This window comes from Gracilinanus agilis, chromosome 1, assembly GCF_016433145.1.
Source record: "Gracilinanus agilis isolate LMUSP501 chromosome 1, AgileGrace, whole genome shotgun sequence".
Taxonomy (NCBI): domain Eukaryota; kingdom Metazoa; phylum Chordata; class Mammalia; order Didelphimorphia; family Didelphidae; genus Gracilinanus; species Gracilinanus agilis.
The window spans coordinates 292,802,775-292,824,217 of NC_058130.1; the positions used below are offsets into that span (position 1 = coordinate 292,802,775).

Below are 21,443 nucleotides of genomic sequence, written 5' to 3' on the forward strand. Positions count from 1 at the left end.
GGCTTGGGAAATTTGGAAAACAATATGGGAGAGATTAGGTTTAGATCAACATTTCACACCCTACACCAAGAAAAATTCAGAATGGGTGAATGACTTGTATCCCAAAGAGATCATAAATAAACAGACTCCTACAAAAATATTTATAGGTGTGCTTTTTGTGGGGGCAAAAAACTGGAAAAGGAGGGTATGCCCTTCAATTGGGGAATGGCTGAACAAATTGTGGTATATGCTGGTGATGCAATACTATTGCACTCAAAGGAATAATAAACTGGAGGAGTTCCAGGTGAACTGGAAAGACCTCCAGGAACTGATGCAAGAGTGAAAGGAGCAGAGCCAGAAGAACACTATACACAGAGACTGATATACTATGGTAAAATCAAATGCAATGGACTTCTGTACCAGCAGCAATGCAATGACACAGGACAACTCTGAGGGATTTATGGTAAAGAACGCTACCCACATTCAGAGGAAGGACTGCAGGAGAGGAAACATATAAGAAAAACAACTGCTTGAACACATGGGTTAGGGTGGACATGATTGGGGATGTAGAATCGAAACTACCACACCAATGTAACTAACAACAATTTGGAAATAGGTTTTGATCAATGACACATGATAAAACCAGTGGAAATGTGCGTCGGCCATGGTTGGGGGGAGAACGGGGGTGGTGAAGGGGAAAGTAGGAGCATGAATCATATAACCATGTTAAAAATGAATATTAATAAATGTTTTTAAAAAAATGATATGGTACTGGCTATGAGACAGAAGGGATGATCAGTGGAATAGACTTCGGATAAGTGATGTCAGCAAGACAGTATATGATAAACCCAAAGAGTCCAACTTTTGGGACAAAAATCCACTATTAAAAAAAACTGTTGGGAAAATTGGAAAACAATATGGGAGAGATTAGGTTTAGATAAACATATCACACCCTACACCAAGATAAATTCACAATGGGTGAATGCCTTGAATATAATGAAGGAAACTATAAGTAAATTAAGTGAACACAGAATAGTGTACTTGTCAGATCTCTGGGAAAGAGAAAATTTTAAAACAAAGCAAGTGTTAGAAAAAATTACAAAATGTAAAATAAATAATTTTGATTATATTAAATTAAAAAGTTTTTTGTACAAACAAAAACACTGCAACCAAAATCAGAAAGGAAGCAACAAACTGGGAACAAATCTTTATAACAAAAAACTCTGACAAGGGTCTAATTACTCAAATATACAAGGAGCTAAATCAATTGTATAAAAAATCAAGCCATTCCCCAATTGATAAATGGGCAAGAGACATGAATAGGCAATTTTCATTTAAAGAAATCAAAACTATCTATAAGCACATGAGAAATTGTTCTAAATCTCTAATAATTAGAGAAATGCAAATCAAAACAACTCTAAGGTACCACCTCAAACCTAGCAGATTGGCTAAAATGATAGTAGGGGAGAGTAATGAATGTTGGAGGGGATGTGGCCAAATTGGGACATTAATGCATTGCTGGTGGAGTTGTGAACTGATCCAACCATTCTGGCTGGCAATTTGGAACTATGCTCAAAGGGCTATAAAAGATTTCCTGCCCTTTGACCCAGCCATTCCACTGTTGGGTTTTTACCCCAAAGAGATCATAGACAAACAAACTTGTATGAAAATATTTAGAGCCGCGCTTTTTGTGGTGGCAAAAAACTGGAAAACAAGGGTATTGGGGAATGGCTCAACAAATTGTGGTATATGCTGGTGATGGAATACTATTGTCCTAAAAGGAATAACAAACTGGAGAAGTTCCAGGCGAACTGGAGAGACCTCCAGGAATTGATGCAGAGTGAAAGGAGCAGAGCCAGAAGAACATTGTACACATAGAATGATATACTGTGGTAAAATCAAATGTAATGGACTTCTGTACTGGCAGCAAAGCAATGACCCAGGACAATTCTGAGGGACTCACAGTAAAGAACGCTACCACAGAAAAAGAACTGCAGGAGTGAAAACACAGAAGAAAAACAACCACTTGAACACACTGGTTGATGCGGACATGATTGGGGATGTAGACTGGAAACAACCACACCAATGCAACTATCAATAATATGTAAGTAAGTCTTGATTGATCACACATGTTAAAACCAGTGGAAATGTGCTTTGGATATGGGGGTGTGAAGGGGAAAGTAATAACAAAAATCATGTAACCATGGAAAATTTTTCTAAAAAAATAAAATATTTAAATTTAAATAAAATTAAAAAAAAAAAGAAAAAGAAAAATGCCATCTTCCTCCAAAGAAAGAACTGAGGGAGTCTGAATACTGACCAAAACATACTATATTTTACTTTCTTTTTTTGTTTGATATCTCTTTCATTAAATGACTGATATGGAAAAATCTGTACACAAAAAATCTTTATCAAGTTTCTTACCATCTCAAGGAGGGTGGTAAGAGAGGGAAAGAATTTGGAACTCAAATTTTTTTAATGTTAAAAAGTTTTTACATGTAATTTGAAAAAATAAAGAGCATTCCTGAACATTTCGCAGAGCTCTAGTGACTCCCTATTACCTCTATGATAAAATATAAACATTTTTGGTATTTAAAAATATTTTGGTTTGGCATTTAAATTCCTGATTCTAGGAAAGAGTCTTTGCAGTTTTCTTACACTCTACTGTCATCCACATTATATTTCAGTGAAACTTCCAATTTCTTAAACATGGCACTCCCTTTTTAATCTCCTTGACTGTAATGTCATAACCTCTTCACCTTCACTTTTTAGTTCTTTGTATCCCTACCACTTAAAAATGACTATTGATTAAACCTTCATCAGCATTTAAATAACAACTTCAAAGGTGTCAATACGATTATCTTGGGGTTTGTTTTCCAGTTGTGAAATTTTAATCTGCTTTAGGTTAGTCTTAGGATTGTTGTGTCTGCCTGAGTATTTGATACCTCCACTATACAGCTAAGATTTTTGATTTCTGAAGTTAAACAATCATTAGGACTAATTTATACTGAAGTTTATTTATAGATGAAAAAATCCAAATTGATGCCAAGTTTTCTTTTTACCTCTACAAGTCTTTCCATCTTCTTGTAGAATATATCCTCGAGGACTAGAACACTGATAACTTCCATCATTGTTTTTGCAGATAAAGTTGCAAAGTTTAAGAGACTGGGGACACTCATCAAGATCTAAGTAATGAATAAATAATTAGCATAAATATCAATTACCTGGTTAAAAGGCACAAAGTAATTTTCATTCCAAATCTGTACTCATAGAATTATAGACCTATAGAACATTATCTAGCTAATAATTAGAAATATGGGACTATATAAATCAAATGACTAAGAGGTCTATATCCTTTAAAAGAAATACTTGATTACTGGGCTTATACCCAAGGAAATTATTGATAAGAAGAAAGACCCCATATACTCCAAGATATTTATAGGAGCCCATTTTGTAATTGCTAAGAATTGGAAATAAAGCAGATGCCAATCAATAGGGGAATGACTAAACAAAATGCAATATGTGAATGTAATACATTATTATTTTGTTGTGAGAAATGTATGTAATGTCATCAAGTTAGCATACTAAAATATTAATTATTTCCTGTTTGTTTTGCTTCAAAATGTATTCTTAAATCATATATGTGATAGTCAATATTACATATTTTATTGTATTGTATATATTGTATATTATATTCATTATATAGTCAATATTACAAATTTAATTGTCATTGAGGTATTATCTAGTTGACCAAAGCTTGTTATTGTATTTGGGTATAAAGCTTGAATATTGTTAAAAAGGATTGGTCCCATTCTATTATATATCAGAACTCACATTTCAAGTTCAGTAAGAAGACATTAATGAAAACAAATGACTTTCAGGAAATATGTGACAATTAGGGGGGAAAGTTGATAGGTTTTACATACACAAGATATTTTACTTGTGTCAGTTGTATGGTCAACATTACAGAAGCATCCGAATGAAGCCACAGTATTAATACACTGACCATTATTACATAATTTTTACATTCATCTAAATCTATGGGGAAAGAAAAATTAAATTGAAGTAAATAGAAGAAATATATTTTCTCATCTGTGAAGATGGAACTCTTAAGATGATAAATAAAATATTTTAATGGCATGCATCTTTATAATTTATTTCTGAAGCAACCAAATGTTATAAAGACAAGTAACTATCTGAGATAGGTTTCAAGTGAATAATTTAAATTTAATATATAATATAAGGACAAAATCCATTTCCCAGTAAATAAATGGGAAATGTAAATAGAATTGCAAAAGAAGAAACCCACGTTATCAATAAATATGAAAAATATTTCAAATAATTAGAATTTAAAATGCAAATAAAAGTAACTCTTAGGTTAGACATGTCACCTATCTGATTAGCCAAGATGATGAGAAAATAAAATGACATATATTGGAGAGATTGAAAAAAAAAAAACAGGCACATCATTTCCGTTGAAAATTAGTCTAAGTATTTTAGAAAATGTTTGCAATTAGGCTTCTAAAGCAACTAAATTTTTCATGTCCTTTGACATGTCTGTACATGAAAAAGAAAAGAAACATGTACAAAACTATTTATGGCAGCATCTTTTATAAGGAGAAAGAACAGGAAAATAAGAGGGAGCTTATCAAGTAGAGAATGATTAATACATTATATGAAATGTATTTGGGCAAGTTGTTTTTTGCCAATTAGTATGCTTTTCATTTACATTTGTAAATTTTTTGTAAAATTTGTAAATATTTACATTGTGAAACATGAAGAGAAGACCTGAAAAAATATGGAAATAAATTATTTTTTCATAATTGTTGATATTTATTGGATTGTTGTAGAGTTAAGAGATTTGATATTGCTAGGCCTACTTCCTTCTGACTTTTTTCATTATTTTACTTGAGATTTTTGGATTGTTTCCCCTAATGAGCTGTTATAATTTTTTCCAAGTTGGTATGTCACTAATTAACAAATTGACTCAGTACTGTCATTTAAAGAGTTGGACTACCTAGGAACAATTAATTTTCTTAGACTGTTTAGGTCTGTTTTATGATAGATAAAAATCTCTGTCTCTCTTCCTGCTGGGTTTCATTGATAACATCAGAAGAGTGATGGTGTTGGGGTTTATTTTATATCCTGAAACTTTTATGAAGTTTTAATTTTAATTAATTTTTAGGGTTCTCTAAGTTAGCCATCACATTGCCTGTAAACAATAACTTCACTTCCCCTTTGACTATATTTTTGTTCATTGTTTTTCTTGTCCTTTCACTGATTAACTGTCGTATAGCATTTTTACTACTGTATCAAATACCAGTGATAGTGGAATCTATAATTTTGTTTTTTAAAAAATCTAGTTTATACCAATTCTAGATAGTACTGGCTCTTGGTTTTAGAAAGATAGTAGTATTGAGTTCCATTTATTCCCATGACTTTTATAGTTTTAAATAAAAATAAGTATTATGTTATAAAAATTTTCTCCAATCTATTCTATATCTAATAAGAAAATCTGATTTTATTGCTTTTGTTATTAACATGGTCTAATATGTTTTTGGTTTTCCTAATATTGAAATGACTATGTATTACTAATATAAATTACATCTTTGTTGATGATTCTCAAATATAAACTGCTCCAAATTCTCACTGACCCCCAATCTTGCTTGATAATCCAGTCTCCAACTCTCAGGTATCTCATTCCAGATGTTCAGTAGACATCTTAAACTCAGTATGTTCCTTCCAAATACTTCCTTGCTCCTCCCTTATTAATATAGAAGGCAACATAGTTCTTCCAGTCTTCCAAGCTTTCATGCACTTACAACCACATTCAGTCTAGATTCCTCATTATCTCTCACTCCCCCGGCCAAATTTAAGCTTTTGTCAAGATCTCTCAGTTTCACCTTTGTTGTATCTTTTGATTATATATTCCATTCTCTCCTCTGACACTGCCACCACTTTGGTGCATGACCTCATCACTTTACACCAGGATTATCATAATAGCAAAGCATTGTGTTAAATGCAGAGAATACAAAAAGAGGCAAATATAGTCTCTGTTCTTTTGCCATATATTCTGAGCTGTCTTCTCTTTTTGAGAAATTGTTGTTTATCTTGAATATGGCTCCTTGGAACTTGAATTCTTTTTTTTTTTATAGTTGGTGCATACTTCTATGACCTGGAAACTCTATAGTTTTAATATGACATTCCTTGTGAATTTTCATTTTAGGGTTTTTATTTTCACATTTTTTCTATTTTAATAGGTTTGGGAATTTTAAATTTATGAATATCTGAAACATATTTTCTAAAAATGATTTTTCAATTAATCTAATTATCCTTTGATTTTTTTCTCCTCTTGTTTTCCATGTTAGTTGTTTATTGTATTTTTTCTTTCTTTGTGAGATTGGGTCTCCATTTTCCAGATGATCCTTACTGGTCAGTGTGAGAGCTTTCACCTGCTTCATTTTTGACCTGAATTAGTTCGTTCTTCTTCAGACCTTCCACCCAGAGGTTCAACATATTAGTGCCAAATTTAGAGCAGATACCCAAAAAAGGCTTATGCCACTGGATTTTGCTATAGCAACTTCTGATTTCAAGCAATCCACCATCCTCATCATCCTTAGAAGTAGGGATATAAAGGTATACCACTAAGCCAGGCTTCAGTTTTTATAAAATGGATAATCTTAAAATGTTTTCTATTTTTTTAACCTTTTGGCTTTCATATTTTTTTTGCTATATCATGAAGTCCATTAGCTTCTGTTTGATTCTACTGAATTTTCAATGAATCTATTAATTAGGTAAGATTTTGTATCCTTTGTACTAAGCTAATAATTATTCTTGCACGTCTTTTCACTAGGGATCTTTTAGGTATCTAGCTGATGCAATGGATAGGGTGCTGGGTGTGGGGTCAGGAAGATCTGAGTTCAAATGCAGTCTCACTAGCTCTGTGACTTTGAGAAAGGCACTTAACCTATTTGTCTCAGTTTCCTCATCTACTATGCAAGGTTGTTGAGAAAATTTAATGAAATAATATTTGTAAATCTTGACATACATGCTAGTTATTATTATTAATACATTTCTAATTCTTTTACCTAGGGCTCACATTTCTTTTATGTAAAATTTTAAACTCTTGCTTCACTGTTTCCAGGAGTTCTAGTTGACCTTGTGGCTAAATTGGAATTTTTCTTTAGGGGATAAAGTTATTCTCTTCTGAGTTTTTTCTTAAGAATAGCTGGTGTTCTTTATTGTCAATGTCACACATCTTTGAGACTTACATTGTGAATTTGGACTTTGTGTTAGGGAAATGTTCTCTGTAATTCTAGATTAAATTTATCAATTGGAGTCCTATTATGGCTTTCTTTGGCTACTAAGTGCTGTATTCTATAAGGGTCCCAGAATATGCTTCAGACCAGGAAGATGCAAACTTTCAGTGTATTCTAACTTAACTAATCTCTGAAGAGGTCAGATTTCATCCTTTCTGGCTTGAGATTTATCAGCTCCCAACTCAAGTTTGAAAATATAGCTTTGCCCTGTTTTTTTTTTTGTTTGTTTTTTTGTTTGTTTTGTTTTTGCTTAAGTGCCTATTATCTGGCCAGCAGATCTTGCATTTTCAGAATGAGATAACTTCAGGTACACTTCTAAGTCTTGTATTTCCTTGTTCTAGTTGCTAGTTACAAGTCCCAGCTCATGTCTGTCAGCTAAACACAAGATCAGATTGCAGGGTCAGAGTGACAGAATTGTTAAGTTGCTATTGATCTGCCTTCCTTGACTAGGTATTCATGAGTCCATGTTGGATCTGACCACCTGCTAGGCATGCAAACAAGATGGCTCTTGGCTGGTACTTCTTGCTCTTAATTGCCTGGTTTATAGTTATACAACCAGTCTAGTTTCCCTACTGGAAGCTTCTGTGCAGACTTCACTGGTTCTACCCTCTGTCCTGTCCTGTGACTGCTTTTCTTTGCTAATATGGCCTAGAAAAATGAGCCACTGTGGATTCTCCATAGATTTCCCAATTACCTCTCCCTCTGTTGCTCTTCCTCTACTTTTGTGGGAGCAGTTGTGGGTGAGAACCAGGATATACTCTTACTCTGTGGTGCATATGGGGTATTCAGGAAGTACTAGCACCTTTGATATGAGGGCTTGCTGAATCTTTTTCAGTGCAGTTGCATCTACTTTTGGTTTCCATTCAATTCTTTGGTGGGTTTAGTACATGTCCAATTTTGATGAATACCCAATCCTTTCCAATGGCTCCAAGACACTGTAGTATGTGCAGTGGCCAAACCTCAATATAACCAGATCTTCAGATGGGTTAAAACAGATTGAGGGTTACTGACAGTCCTTAAACTTGTTGATGTCTTAATGGGATGTCTACCTCAACCATATGAAGACTTTCTCTGGCGGAATTTCTCAATCAACTAAAAAGTATAAAAATATATCAAGAAATGCCCTTTTATCCCTAAAACTTTACACTTGAAGTTCATAATCCATCAACCTAAAAAATTAGTGTCTTTACAGTAATATGTAGAAAAGGGGCTTCCTCAGTAACATTAATAGTTAATATAATTTATATAATGTATTTAAGCATATTTAACCAACTAATGGAAAATATTTTTAATTGGAACATATTATTTTTGTGTTAGTAGAAGCTACGTTTTACAAAAAAGTAACCTATATATAAAAAAAGATCTAGTTGATTTTTACTTGCAGAATACTTCATTAGTACTTAGTTTGAATTTACGGGATCTTTTTGACAGAAATACAAAAGAATTTATCAAAATGTTAAATAATAATAAGATCAATTTTTCTTTTAATATTAAGTATTTAAAACAAATCATACTTTTCATTGATTAAAACTAGAATGAATTATGGATGTTCACTGGGTATCAATTCATACCTCTTCCATCTGTGGCATATCCTAGGCCATGAGGAAAAATCTTTTTGTACTGGTTAGTTCCAGAAAGTGGGCAAAGTTCACATTGGTTTCCCCAACTCCATCTTTCATTGCAGCAACATTCTGTCTTCCTGACAAGGTTCCGGCTACTGGCAGTCATGTGACACATTGATTGTAGAACTTCTGCAAAACAGAATCCTTTTCTGTTGTCTGCATGAAAAGAGTAGAGGAAAAATGGGATTACTGTAAAGGTCTATCTTGGTTATTATTTATTATCAATGTTTACAAGGTAATCTTAAATATGTCTGCCAATGATGGTTATTCAAAAAATGTTTTTTTCAGTGACCACCTTTGCTATAATTACCTCAAAACATTTCTGAAAGATGATCATCACTATTTAAGGTATCACAGAAATTTTCTTTAAGAGGCAAAAAAATTTTATATATCATGTATATTATATCATATATTGTGTATTTGCTTTGATCTTAGAATGGCATTACTATGGACTCTAAGTATGGGAAATTTATACATATTTGAACACAAGAATTATTAGCTCAATTAAAGCTCAAAAAAACTTTTAATAAAATATTTATTAAATTTGACTAAAACTTGTAAGATATGTTATTACCTTTCAGTGACCAAAAGAGCTCAGAGGACTGAGCAATTCCTATTCTTTCTCTTCCACCAAAACTTGTTACCTATCATATTTTCCCATCTCTTAATAATATCCCTTTATTCCATCTTACTCCAATGTTTGTCAAAGTTAGAATTCGAGGTAATAGTTTCCTTTCTACCATAGTCCTTCCTTCTCATCTCCCATCTTTGCCTTCTTTCCTTTCCTATCCTCGCTGCATTTTCTCAGTCTCTATCCTGCTGATATTTAATTAGTGAGGAGTCACCATCACTAGTGACATGAATCCTTCTCAGTAGAAACCAAGAGAGCTTTCCTTACTTGGTGGGAATAAAAAGATATGCTAGTATAGCACTTCCTCCCCCTCCACAGAAAACAAAAATAATAAAGAATTTAGAGCAGCAAAAATGTAACTGACTTGAAAGGATAGACATATTGTTTGTTTTTTAACCACTAACTACAAATGAGACTATACTTTTAAAGAAACAATGTTATCGTTCCTTTTCCCTGAAGGACAAGTCTTTGCAAGAGAAAAGATATATTTGTATAGGATGTGGATATTCTGTGAAGGGGTTCTGAGGGAACCTGTAGTGAGTGTGGAGGTAGGCAGGGCTGCAGGGATTAGGAAGGCCATATAATGATGCTGCCTCAGTCTTCCACAGCTGTTAAGAACTTCCTGAAACTAAAGGAAGAGGTGTACCTGGGAAGACTGGCTGTTGCTTATTTTTCCATTCAGAAGAATAGATGGTAATTTTTGCCTGTCTCTCCTCTCTTCTCTTTCCCTGATCTGGAAAGTATATGTTAAGTTCAAAGTCCCTCTATTCTTTAAAGTTTATTTATTTTCTATTCTATTAGTATTAAAAGCTGATGCAAATGTGATAGAACATAGTAATTACTGGTTTTTATGTATTTTATTATTAGGAACAGGATGTGAGAGACAGAAACAGACACATAGAAAATAGATTCATTGTCTGAAGTTGCTAGGATCTTTCTTTCTGAAGTTTCTGGAATAAAATGAAAAAAAATTCATTGATTTACACTTTACTTCACAAAAAGGGGAAGCAACATGAATCTATTTTCCTCCTAGAAATAGTGAACTGAGTTGCAGTTTCTGTCTGGTGAAGGGATTTGGGCCTTCTCCATTTTCTAGACTAGAAAGAAAGTCATTGAATGAGAGAAGGGGAGTGCATGGAAAATATTGGTGATATCTGTATTCTAAAGGTGGGAGATAAAGCGAAAGAGAGCAAGAAACCTTCCTCCTTTAGCAGGGAAGTATAATCTTTTCACTTCACATAAATAAAAGCAGTTGGAGACACACCTACATGAACTATGAAAGTATTTGTAGTATCCCAAGTTGGAACTATGAATTTATTTGATCAACAAGAACTACATAAAATGGAAAAATACATAGTACCATGCATGTTTCAGGTATATAATTAAATTACAATAGATTTTTTAATTGGCCTATAAATATAATTACCTTTGATTGCCCTGTTTTTATGGAAAATGCATTCTTATTCCCAAACAACCGATTTTCATATGGTCTTTTTTAGAACAGTACCATCTTTAGAAATAGAGTTACATTTTTTTCTAGTGTTACTATGCTAGCCTACATGTCTTTTGAAATCAAGAAGCTTATGTAAAAAGAAATAGGGAGGTTATGACATGTAGATAAAAGTTTTATGATAAAGAGTAAAATGCAATAGGGGCTGCTCATGAAAAATTAAAAGAAGGATATTGACCAATTCTGCTAATGGGAAGGCAATTAAAGAAATTGGACATAAGCGAGGTCTTGAAGTAACTTTAGGCAATGGATTATATATACTGTACTCAAAAGCAGAAGAATGGAGCTCCAAATCAATGAATAGCTTATTCATATGTGATTGGTTGATTCAATCAACCAACACTCACCCTAAATGAAATAAGAAAAAAAAAGATTTTATACTTTGATATCTTTATGAGGTGAAACCACATCTCAATTTAATCAATAAATCAGAGGTATGACCTATATGAATGAGACCACTGAAATAATTTGAGCAATAATTGTTTGGACCAACTGTGGGTTTTGTTCAAATTAGGCATTTGAGTTGTCTAGCAGTTTTGGGAGGGTAAGGAGAGCACTTCAGACTCCATCACACACATTTTGACCAAAGGAAGATCATTTGGGATTTGGAAAGCCAGAGGATTACACGTTGTGTCCCTAATACAACTGTGAGCTGCCTGAGAGCTGGGACTATTCTGTTGTAGTTGTTTTGTTTTTTCCTTCTTTGCATCTCCAAAACTTAGCCCACTGCTTACCTATAAGTGCCTATAATAAATACTTGTTGACTGACTTACCAAAAAAAGAAAAGGAGATCCCCAAATAGACAATCTAGTTTCATCTAGAATAGGTCATGCCAGGTTACCCTTATGTCCCTTTTTGCCAGGAATATTTTATGCTGAGAAATCAGTAGAATGCTTTACATATAGTTATAGACAACACTACATTCTTGTGGTAAATGAGAAAGGGATGTAGGCTACAGGACATAGTGATAGTACAACTAGGTGGACTGTTTGAATAGCTGGACCCAAAAGGTATTCACTAATAGTTTAATGAAAATTTTGAAGATTGCTATAGTTCTTTGCTTTTTTCTGTGCATGCCAATATTTTTGTCAATTACTTTGATAAAATCATAGAGGAAATGATTACAAACTGCACATTAGATAAAACTGGGAAGGATAACTGACAATTTAGATGAGAGTTCCTAGCACTAGAACGGTGCATGGCAGTGGGTACTTAGAACAGATTTATTATTTCAGGGTTTTGGTATTAGAAAAAAAGGAAATGGGCATGGTGGAGATAACATAAATCCAACAATTGTTAGAAAAGGACAAATCAAAATAAATGGGAGCAAGGACAAGAGATTAAAAAATGGAGGGCAGTGCTTTATGGACTAGGAAACTGTGTGACTGAGGTCATGAATAGGATAAAGAGCATATGGAAAGGCTTAAGGAGTAGAAAAGAAATAGAAAGTTAGGAGGCTGAGTTCAGGACCTCAGATGGTATATCTTTTAAGAGCTGGAGTATGGCTACCCTTGGGGTGGCTCAACCAGTTATGCATGTGGTATGGAGTACAGAATACTAACGAGATAGAAGTAATAGGTTCAATTTCCACCTCTGACATTTGTTACCTGTCTAAACTTGGGCAAATAACATCCCTGGACTGCAGCTTTCTTTTCTGTAAAAGGAGAAAGTAGGACTAAATAGACTCTTAGTGGAGGTTTGTTTGTTTGTTTTTTCTTTCAGCTAGAAGTGGGAGGATTTATTTCATCAACCTGGAGCATGGGGGTGTAGGAAGAAAGGACATTTGCCTGAAATCTCTGGTTATCCATTGAATTCTTAGTGGAGACAAGTAAATCTTGTTTTGTAAACAGAATGAAAAGATATTATGATAATCTCAGTTCAACAAGATTTAGTCACTACTCTTTTTGCCTCAATAAGCTTTTGTCTTCATGGCAGTGATAATATCTAACTTTTCATGGGCTGAGACATTATCAGGCCCAATGAGGTCCCAGGCTGTGTTCAGTGAGGAACTGCTCAGAGAGGGGAGCTTAAGGAGGGAGGGATTAGTTCCTTACTTTAAACAAGTCCTTCTTTTTACCTGAAACTTCTTAAAATGGAACAAAAATTGAGGGCAGATGTAAAAAAAGTATTTTACTGGAGTAACTTGCACTATCAGTGAGACAATGCTGTTGTCCAAGAGAGCTGATAGAGACTGATATAGCATTTTTAGTATAGTTGCTGCAGAAAAATTTAGTAGTAATTGTATTTCTCTCCTATCTGGTCAAACTCCTAAAGTTGAAAGCAACCCTTGGCAGGACATGTCTGCCAACTCAGGGGGCTTCCTGCCTTTGTTCTCAGCTTTCTTAATGTCATGTTGGAATTCTCAGTCTCCCAGTTTAGGTCATCTTTCCTTTACTGCTTAGATAGCAGATACATCAGAGTTCACTCTATTTTATTTGTCAACTTGGAATGTGGAGACCTCAAGTTTGGTCAAATTGAAAGCTGGAGACTTTAGGTCCCTTCTAGATATATAATTTTATTTTGAAGGCCAAAAAGATGTCACAAACTGAAACCTGTTCTTTATACTCAACAATGAACCTCTATGGAAAATAGATTCTGAAGAATTTATTCTAAACTTGGTAGTATAGGTTAGCCTAGCAAAATGGAAAGTCAAGAAGACTTGGATTCAAAGTCCCACCTCTGTTCTATATAATCCTGTGCAAATGATTTATTTAACATCATAGTGGTCCAGACAGCTTTGAAAGTCTGAATTGAAGAAAAATTGCCAAATTACATTGGCAGAGAAAGTTGCTTCGCATGTTTCCTATATGATAGAATCGCATGCTAACAGAATTTTTAAAATGGCAATATCAAAATTTTAACAATGTTGGGGATCTGTTTAAAATATATAGCTTGTTTAGAACATCACAGCAATATTTCAAATAGAACTGAATAATCATCTTATGTCGATTTTGAGAAAAGTGTAGTTTTAAAGAAACATAAAAGAGGAAGTAATCTATTCTTTATTAACTGACAAGTTATGTCACCCCTTGGAACCTTGGTTTCTCACAGGGAAAGAGACTGGTTCAGCTCTTTCATTTTGTATATGAGAAACTAAGAGATCTCTAAGGTCTCTTTTGCCTCTAAATCCTATGGGTATCTCTAGTAAGTTGCTGATGGCTCATTCCAAAGAGATATAACTTCACAAGAAAAGAAGGTTGATGGAGAGGTGTAATCACATCTTTGTGAAAGTTTTTGATATTTTTTTTGTGATGGGATTACTACGCTCTACAATAGAACTACATGTTTAAAGTATGTATCATTGGAGCAATATTTTAAATTTGAATGGCGATAGCTCATTTATGTTAATGATTAAAAAACTTTAAATAAACATTAAATTAATTTCAGCAACAGAAAACAAACGCATGTGATATTATATTTACATATATAAAACATGTATAGTTTAGAATTTGTGTAGTGGGCAGAGAATTAAAATTTAAAGTCATTCTAATGGTTTAAAGATAAATGCATTTTATTTAAAAATGTATGTTTATGCAAGATGATGTTATTTAATCAATTTTAAAACTTCATTGCTCATTTTCTTAAAATTTTAAATACTATATTTTCTTCTCAGTAAACTAATAAAATGGCCTGTTAGGATGTATATTTTCTTGTACTGGTTTACACAATTTAATCTCTAAGATTTAAATTATTTACCTTGTCTCATAAAATTGTTCCAGATCAAAAATTAATTAAATTTTAAAGTATCATATTTATTTTTCATTATTATTCAAATAATCTGGTTCACAATTTTTTTTTAAATTTTGGAATGAAATGCTTTGTTGTAATTTTTACTGCTCCACTCTTTTAATAATAGTTTTTTCCATAGATATCAATCTTGGTTTTGATTAAGGATCATTGTTTACATTATGCAAATGTATGTATATTTACACACAAACATACACAGCATATATATGTAAATGCCCTACTGAATCAAATTACTTGAATTTTTCATGATAATGAGATCTTGTTTAGCAGGCAAAAATATATAAATTGGGCTCTTATTCCATTTTGCTATCATAGTACAGATGTTTTATTTCCCAAGAAAATGATATTACATATAATCATATATCAACTTACCAAGGCACTCAGTGTCTAACGAACCTGACTGGAATCCTTCATTACATTCACACTTATAGCTCCCAACAATGTTAATGCAATGACCATTTTCATAGATTCCTGGCTTTGTCCAGCATTCATTTTCATCTTTAGAAAAAATTCATGCAAACAACAAATTAAACTGTATTATAACCCTGATGATCAAAAAGTTTTGGCAAGGTATCAGTCAAATGAATGAGTAGACTTTTAATCCTGTATTGAGCTAGCAGCCCTGCTAATGTGGGGGACATTACCAACTGATACAGGTAAATATTTTTTATGTTTTAAAAACTTATTTTAAACATTCTTTGAAATTTTTGAATTCCAAATTCCCTTCCTTCCTTCCACCCTCTCTTTCTAACCACTGAGAAGGCAAGCAATATGATATCAATTAAACATGCGTAATCATATAAAACATATTTTCATATTAGCCATAGTGCAAAAAAAGCAAAAAAAAAAAAAGAGAAAATTATTCTTCAATATGCACTCAGAAATCATCAGTTCTCTCTCTAGATGGTGGAGAGCAGTTTTCATCATGTGTCCTTCAGAATCATCTTGGATCATTACATTGTAACTACATCTTTCACAGTTGATCATCATTACAATATTGCTATTACAGTGTTCTCCTGGTTCTGTTCATTTCACTTTTCTTCAGTTCATATAGGTCTTCCCAGGTTTTTTTGAAACCATTTCCCTCACAATTTCTTATAGCACAATGGTATTCCATCACAATCACATGCTACAACTTGTCATCCATTACTCAAATGATAGGCATTTCCTCAATTTCCAACTCTTTGTCACCACAAAAAGAGTGACTATAAATGTTTCCCTTTTCCTTTTTCTCTGATCCCTTTTTTTGTAATACAGATGCCATAGCAGTATTGCTAGGTCAAAAAGTATGCACAGTTTCAAAGTCCTTTGTGAACAGCTCCAAATTGTCCTCCAAAATGGTTGGATCAGTTCTCAACTCCAATAACAATTTATTAGTGTAAATATTTTTTCTCTCCCCTTCCAGCATTTTTCATTTCTGAGGTGTGGGGTGTGAGAACAAGAGTTGTTTTAATTTGCCTTTCTCTAGTCAATAGTGATTTAGAGCAAATTGATCTTTTCTGTTTAAAGTTATTAGAAAAATGAATATAAATATCCCTTTCCTCATCTTACCTATGCAATCTTCCCCATCAGGTCTTTGGGTCATTCCAGAGGGGCATATACACATAAAAGTACCAATCATATTCTTACACATCAAGCCTTTAGATTCAAAGTCATGTAAACCTTCAGGACGTTCATCTAGATCTATAAGAAACAAAATGCTTTGTAGCTTACAAAAGGGATCTCCTAATGTTCAAGGTTCAAAGCACAAATATTTTAAAATATAATTTTATTTTGCATTATTAACTGTTATTTTCCTTTGTAAACGCCTCCTCAAAAATATTCAGGCTGACTTAAAGCAGTTTTGCAAGTTTTCTGAAAAACTTCTTAATGGAATGAAGTTGAGAATATCAGGTATGTTTATTTTGAACAGAATAGTAATGACTAATAATAGTATAAAATGATTTCTTGTACCACCCCACATCTCTCTCTGATCTAAATTCAAAGTAATCACGAGAACAACAGATCTCTAGAAGCTTAGATTAAGATTACTTAACCAATGAAATATAGTATTGTCAGCATGGAATCTAGAAACCAATCTAGAAACCCCAAGTTTATAGCAACTTGAGATCTTCAGACCCCCAAGTTTGACCTTGTCACATTAGAATTTCTCCTGGAGGGAAATTCAAGTTTCAGACTAACAACAGAACTTAAAGTGCTTTAGGTAGAGCTACAGGACTTGATCAGATGTTAAGTACCCTTTTTGTCCTAGTAGGTTCTCCTGTTATATCAAAGTCCTTTCTCAGGTAGCCCAACCTGCCTGGATCTTTCCCATTTGTGTCCATAGTAAAGCATCAGCCTCTCCCTGATAATCCTGTCTAGAACTCCTCATTTCTTTGTAGCCATTGTGAAGCCAGTCAACCATACTCTCCTGTACTCAGTTCCCCAGGAGGTATATAAGTTCCCCAACTTTCATGGTTCATCAGAGCTGTTATCTATTGCCATTCCCAGGGATATGGTACCCAGAGTAGCCACAGCCTTGGGCTCTGTGTGGTTTTGAGCAAGTGACTCTGTGTGGAGGCCTAAATAATTGTACCCCATCCCTCTCCTGATTAAAAACTTGATTTTTCTTCATTTTTTTTTAAAACCCTTACCTTCCATCTTAGAATCAATACTGTGTACTGGTTCCAAGGCAGAAGAGTGGTAAGGCCTAGGCAATGGGGGTCAAGTGACTTGCCCAGGGTCACACAGCTGGGAAGTGTCTGAGGCCAGGTTTGAACCTAGGAAGGCCTGGTTCTCAATCCACTGAGCTACCCAGCTGCCCCCCAAAACTTGGTTTTTCTGACTAATAGTTCTGTGTTTTTTCCAAGTTAACAGTACAATACCAAATATTATGTATTATGTATAGTGTATACTGCACTAGGCCAAATTCATTTAAGAAACACAACAGCTATAGTTTCAATATGAGCATGGCTGATATTTATAGGATATAGTTATTTTTACAAAATTAAGTACATTCTTAAATTTTATTCATTAAATATCATTACCTTTACACATCTTTTGATCTTCTCTTAGGGAAAAGCTAGAAGGACAAGTACATTCATAGTAACCAAAGGTGTTTATGCAGCGAAAAGCACATAGCAGTGGATTCTGGGCATATTCCTTGAAGTCTGAACAGAGATAAAAATGCAAATACATTTTGTTGGCTCTTAACATAATGCTCTATTTAATCAAATGATGGAGGACCATTAGGCACTGTTTGATATGCAAATAATGTTGAATTTTTCCCTTTAGATCACCGTCTCTAATTGTCATCACAGATTATTGCTTTGCAATTATCTCTATGTGAGCATTTATCCTCTTAGAGTGTAAGATCCAGGAAGGCCAGGGATTTTGTTTTATACAAGTTTTAACTCTTTTTTTCAGTGAGTGGAGCCAGGCATATAGTGCTTAATGGATGTCAATTTAAATTTGATTGAGCCTGGTTAAATGAAGCAGTTTCATATAATATGATATAATTGTGAACAGTGAAAATTTATATAGTCATGAAGAACTCAATTTAAAGTGGTTACTATACTTGATATCATATAAAGGAGGTGAGATAAAAAATATGTAGGTGAAAAAGGTAATAGTGGTGGCTATAAAAGGTCTGCACTTTCTGAGTAGAGAGGCTACAGATGAACCACATATCTAAAAGATTTGGAAGAACACTGAATGAGGAATCAGAATACTTTTCTACAATTTATGTGATACTTGGTGTGTCATTTAACCTCTTTAAACCTGGTGATAACAGTGTCTATGAGTCCATAAATAGTGATATTGAGAGAATCTATAATAAGCAGAGAAGTTAACTCAATTGGTGATACTATCTTTATATATGAAGGATGTATTTAATTAAACGAAGCTTGGGAGGCAGTATAATTTAGTATGCAGGCAATTCTTGTAGTCAGGGAGATTTAGGTTTTAAGTCTTGCTTCTAACATATCAGGTATGTGACAATAGGCAAGTCTTTTAACTCTTCAGTTACAGAAGAATTGTTGATCTCATCAGTATAAACAAACAAGCAATGAATGCTTGGCAGAACATCAGAGTGATTTTAAATAATGAATAAAAATACTCCTAGCATGTAAATAAAAGGACAAGAAATTAAAAACTCACCTTCACAATTCATCATGGGACCTGATTTGAATCCATCATTACAATTGCATTCAAAACTCCCAATAACATTAATGCATGTCCCATTTCCACATGGATTCCCAATTGAACATTCATTTGTATCTGTAGGAAAATTTGGAAAATAATTATTTTTTAAAATACATGTACATATTCACACCCAATTCTCTGAGAAAGGGAGTAGATGGTTCTTGGCACATACTAATATGACACCAGATGGCATATAAGATCATTATAACCCAGTGATGGACAAACTACAGCACGCGGGCCAGATGCGGGCCCTCTGAAATGTTCTATCTGGCTGTGAGACATTATTCCTAATTTGATGAATACAATAAGTAGGATAACAATGAAACTTCGAAAGAGTTGCCTTGGAAACAGACTGACAGATGAGCATTTTCTTTCCTTTGGCCCCCTCTTTAAAAAGTTTGCCCATTACTATTCTAAAGCACGAGTACTATAGTTCCAGGAGGAAATACAACGTGTATATTTCTTTGGGCAGAAGAATGGGGTAAATCTGACAAATGTGTTCCTCTTCCAACTATATAATATATGTGCTTATTGTTCTAGTCAAGCCACTTCTTATATATGACCTCCAGAACACTTTATAGACTTCTCTTTCTCTTCACACTAGTTCAGACTCTTAGTACTTCTCATCTGGACTATTGCAATAGTCTTTTATATTATGCCTCCTTTATTCTTCTCTCTTCTTTTTCTAAAGCAACTTTGACATAATGCCAAAATTATCCTTCCAAAAGACACATATAACCACATTACTACCTTTTTCAATAATCTTCAATATCAATCTTTTGCCTCTAGGCAATATAATATAATAATAAAATATAAATTAAGCTTCAAAGTCTGTCATAAATTGCCTCCAACTAGATTTATTTTACAAAACTCTTCCTTATATATTTTTCTATTCCAGTGAGTCATCAACTTGTTTCCTGAATTTCCCATTCCTTCTGTAGCCTTTGGTCTGTCTATTATCCCTGGAAGGCACCCTTTCATCTCCACTTAGTAGAAGCCTGAGTTTGTAATCAAAAGATATCTTTAATTACCTTTATTTATCTATTTACATGTTTTATCCACTTGTTTCTTGTACCTGTCTATGTGGTTAAACTAAGTAAACTGGGGTTCACCAAATCTTTTTAGGTTACAAGTTTGGGGGCTTCTAGATTCCACATCAACATACCCTAATAACTTCCCTGAGGATAGGATTTTTTGTTTCTGCCTTTGTATCCACAGTATGTAAAATAGCGGACAGGTAAATTGAATTATGTAGGACTGTTTGCTTTTTTTTTTTTTTTGTCCAAGGGCAGAATTCAGATAACTATCTGGTCCATTTGATTATAAACATGATTGGACTGGAGAATAAAAGAGGCAGAAAAACTTCATTTGAAAGGTGAGACCTCTTCCTGAAGTTGAAGTAGTATAAATTTTAAATATGTATGATGTATAAGGATGAAATGAAAAACACCAAACATATTCCTGGAAAATTCCTGTTTCCTTATCTGTAAAATTAAGGGGTTGGACTGAATGATATAACAACTAGATATATGCTAGAGTAAATGCAAGCTATTTTTCTCTTTATCACCAGTGACTTGCACATAGCAGCTGGCTAATAAATATAATTGATTGACTATAAGGTTCCCTCTCATTAGAAATCTTTAAGGTTGGTTTACCACTAATGGAAAACTTTAGGTTAGAGAAGACAGGCACTGAGGTTCTTATATCTCTGAAATTCTTTAATCTCTAAGGCCTCTTTTCAGCTCTACCATGTCATTCTATGAATTTACACTTACCCACACAGTGTAATCCAGTGTAATCAAAGTTGTGGCCCATAGGGCATTCACAGGGAAATGATCCATTTGTGTTGATACACTGAACATTTGAACAAATGCCTGGGCTTTCAAGACATTCATTGACATCTGAAAAACAGAATTCCCAGCCTTCTATATGTTTTTTCAATCGACAAGTTGGGTGGGCTTAAGCAAATTTTCAGATGTTAAAAGACATGAATTTAGTACTGCTATTTAGTATGGCATCACAGTTTTCTAAATAGGTGCATGTATTCTGTGAAATAACAGAGGAATGTGATTATTAAATGAGAATTTGTGATTTTCTTGCTAAAACAAAATTAAATAATACCTTCCCGTGTATCATGAAGACCAGGGACAATTCCATGGCCAAATGGGCATAAATTCTGGAAAGCAACTGCAGAGAAATATTGCATAAGAATTACAATTTATCCTGATCATTGAATAGTTATTTTCCATTAAAAACCTATAAATGTGTGTTTTGTTTCTATTTTACAATCTGAAAACAATGTGCTTTTTTTTTTTACCAGTTTCCTTAGCTTAATTCCATATGTGTATTTATTTCAAAAGCAAAAGCTAGCAGCAACATATTTTGAAAGAGGGGCCTGTTTCTAGCATATATATATATATATATATATGTATAAATATATATATATATATATA

At 33.5% G+C, this 21,443-nt stretch overlaps 1 protein-coding gene across 1 annotated transcript in view; it reads right to left on the reverse strand.

The window, feature by feature from the left end:
- LOC123251074 (fibrillin-2-like) overlaps positions 1 to 21,443 on the reverse strand; it is a 185,750-nt gene that overhangs the window by 53,126 nt on the left and 111,181 nt on the right. The window contains 10 exon segments of the mRNA XM_044680250.1: positions 3,042 to 3,164; positions 3,902 to 4,000; positions 4,003 to 4,017; positions 8,870 to 9,076; positions 15,181 to 15,306; positions 16,360 to 16,491; positions 17,835 to 17,957; positions 18,946 to 19,065; positions 20,766 to 20,891; positions 21,112 to 21,177. Coding sequence (XP_044536185.1) covers positions 3,042 to 3,164; positions 3,902 to 4,000; positions 4,003 to 4,017; positions 8,870 to 9,076; positions 15,181 to 15,306; positions 16,360 to 16,491; positions 17,835 to 17,957; positions 18,946 to 19,065; positions 20,766 to 20,891; positions 21,112 to 21,177 — 1,137 coding nt within the window.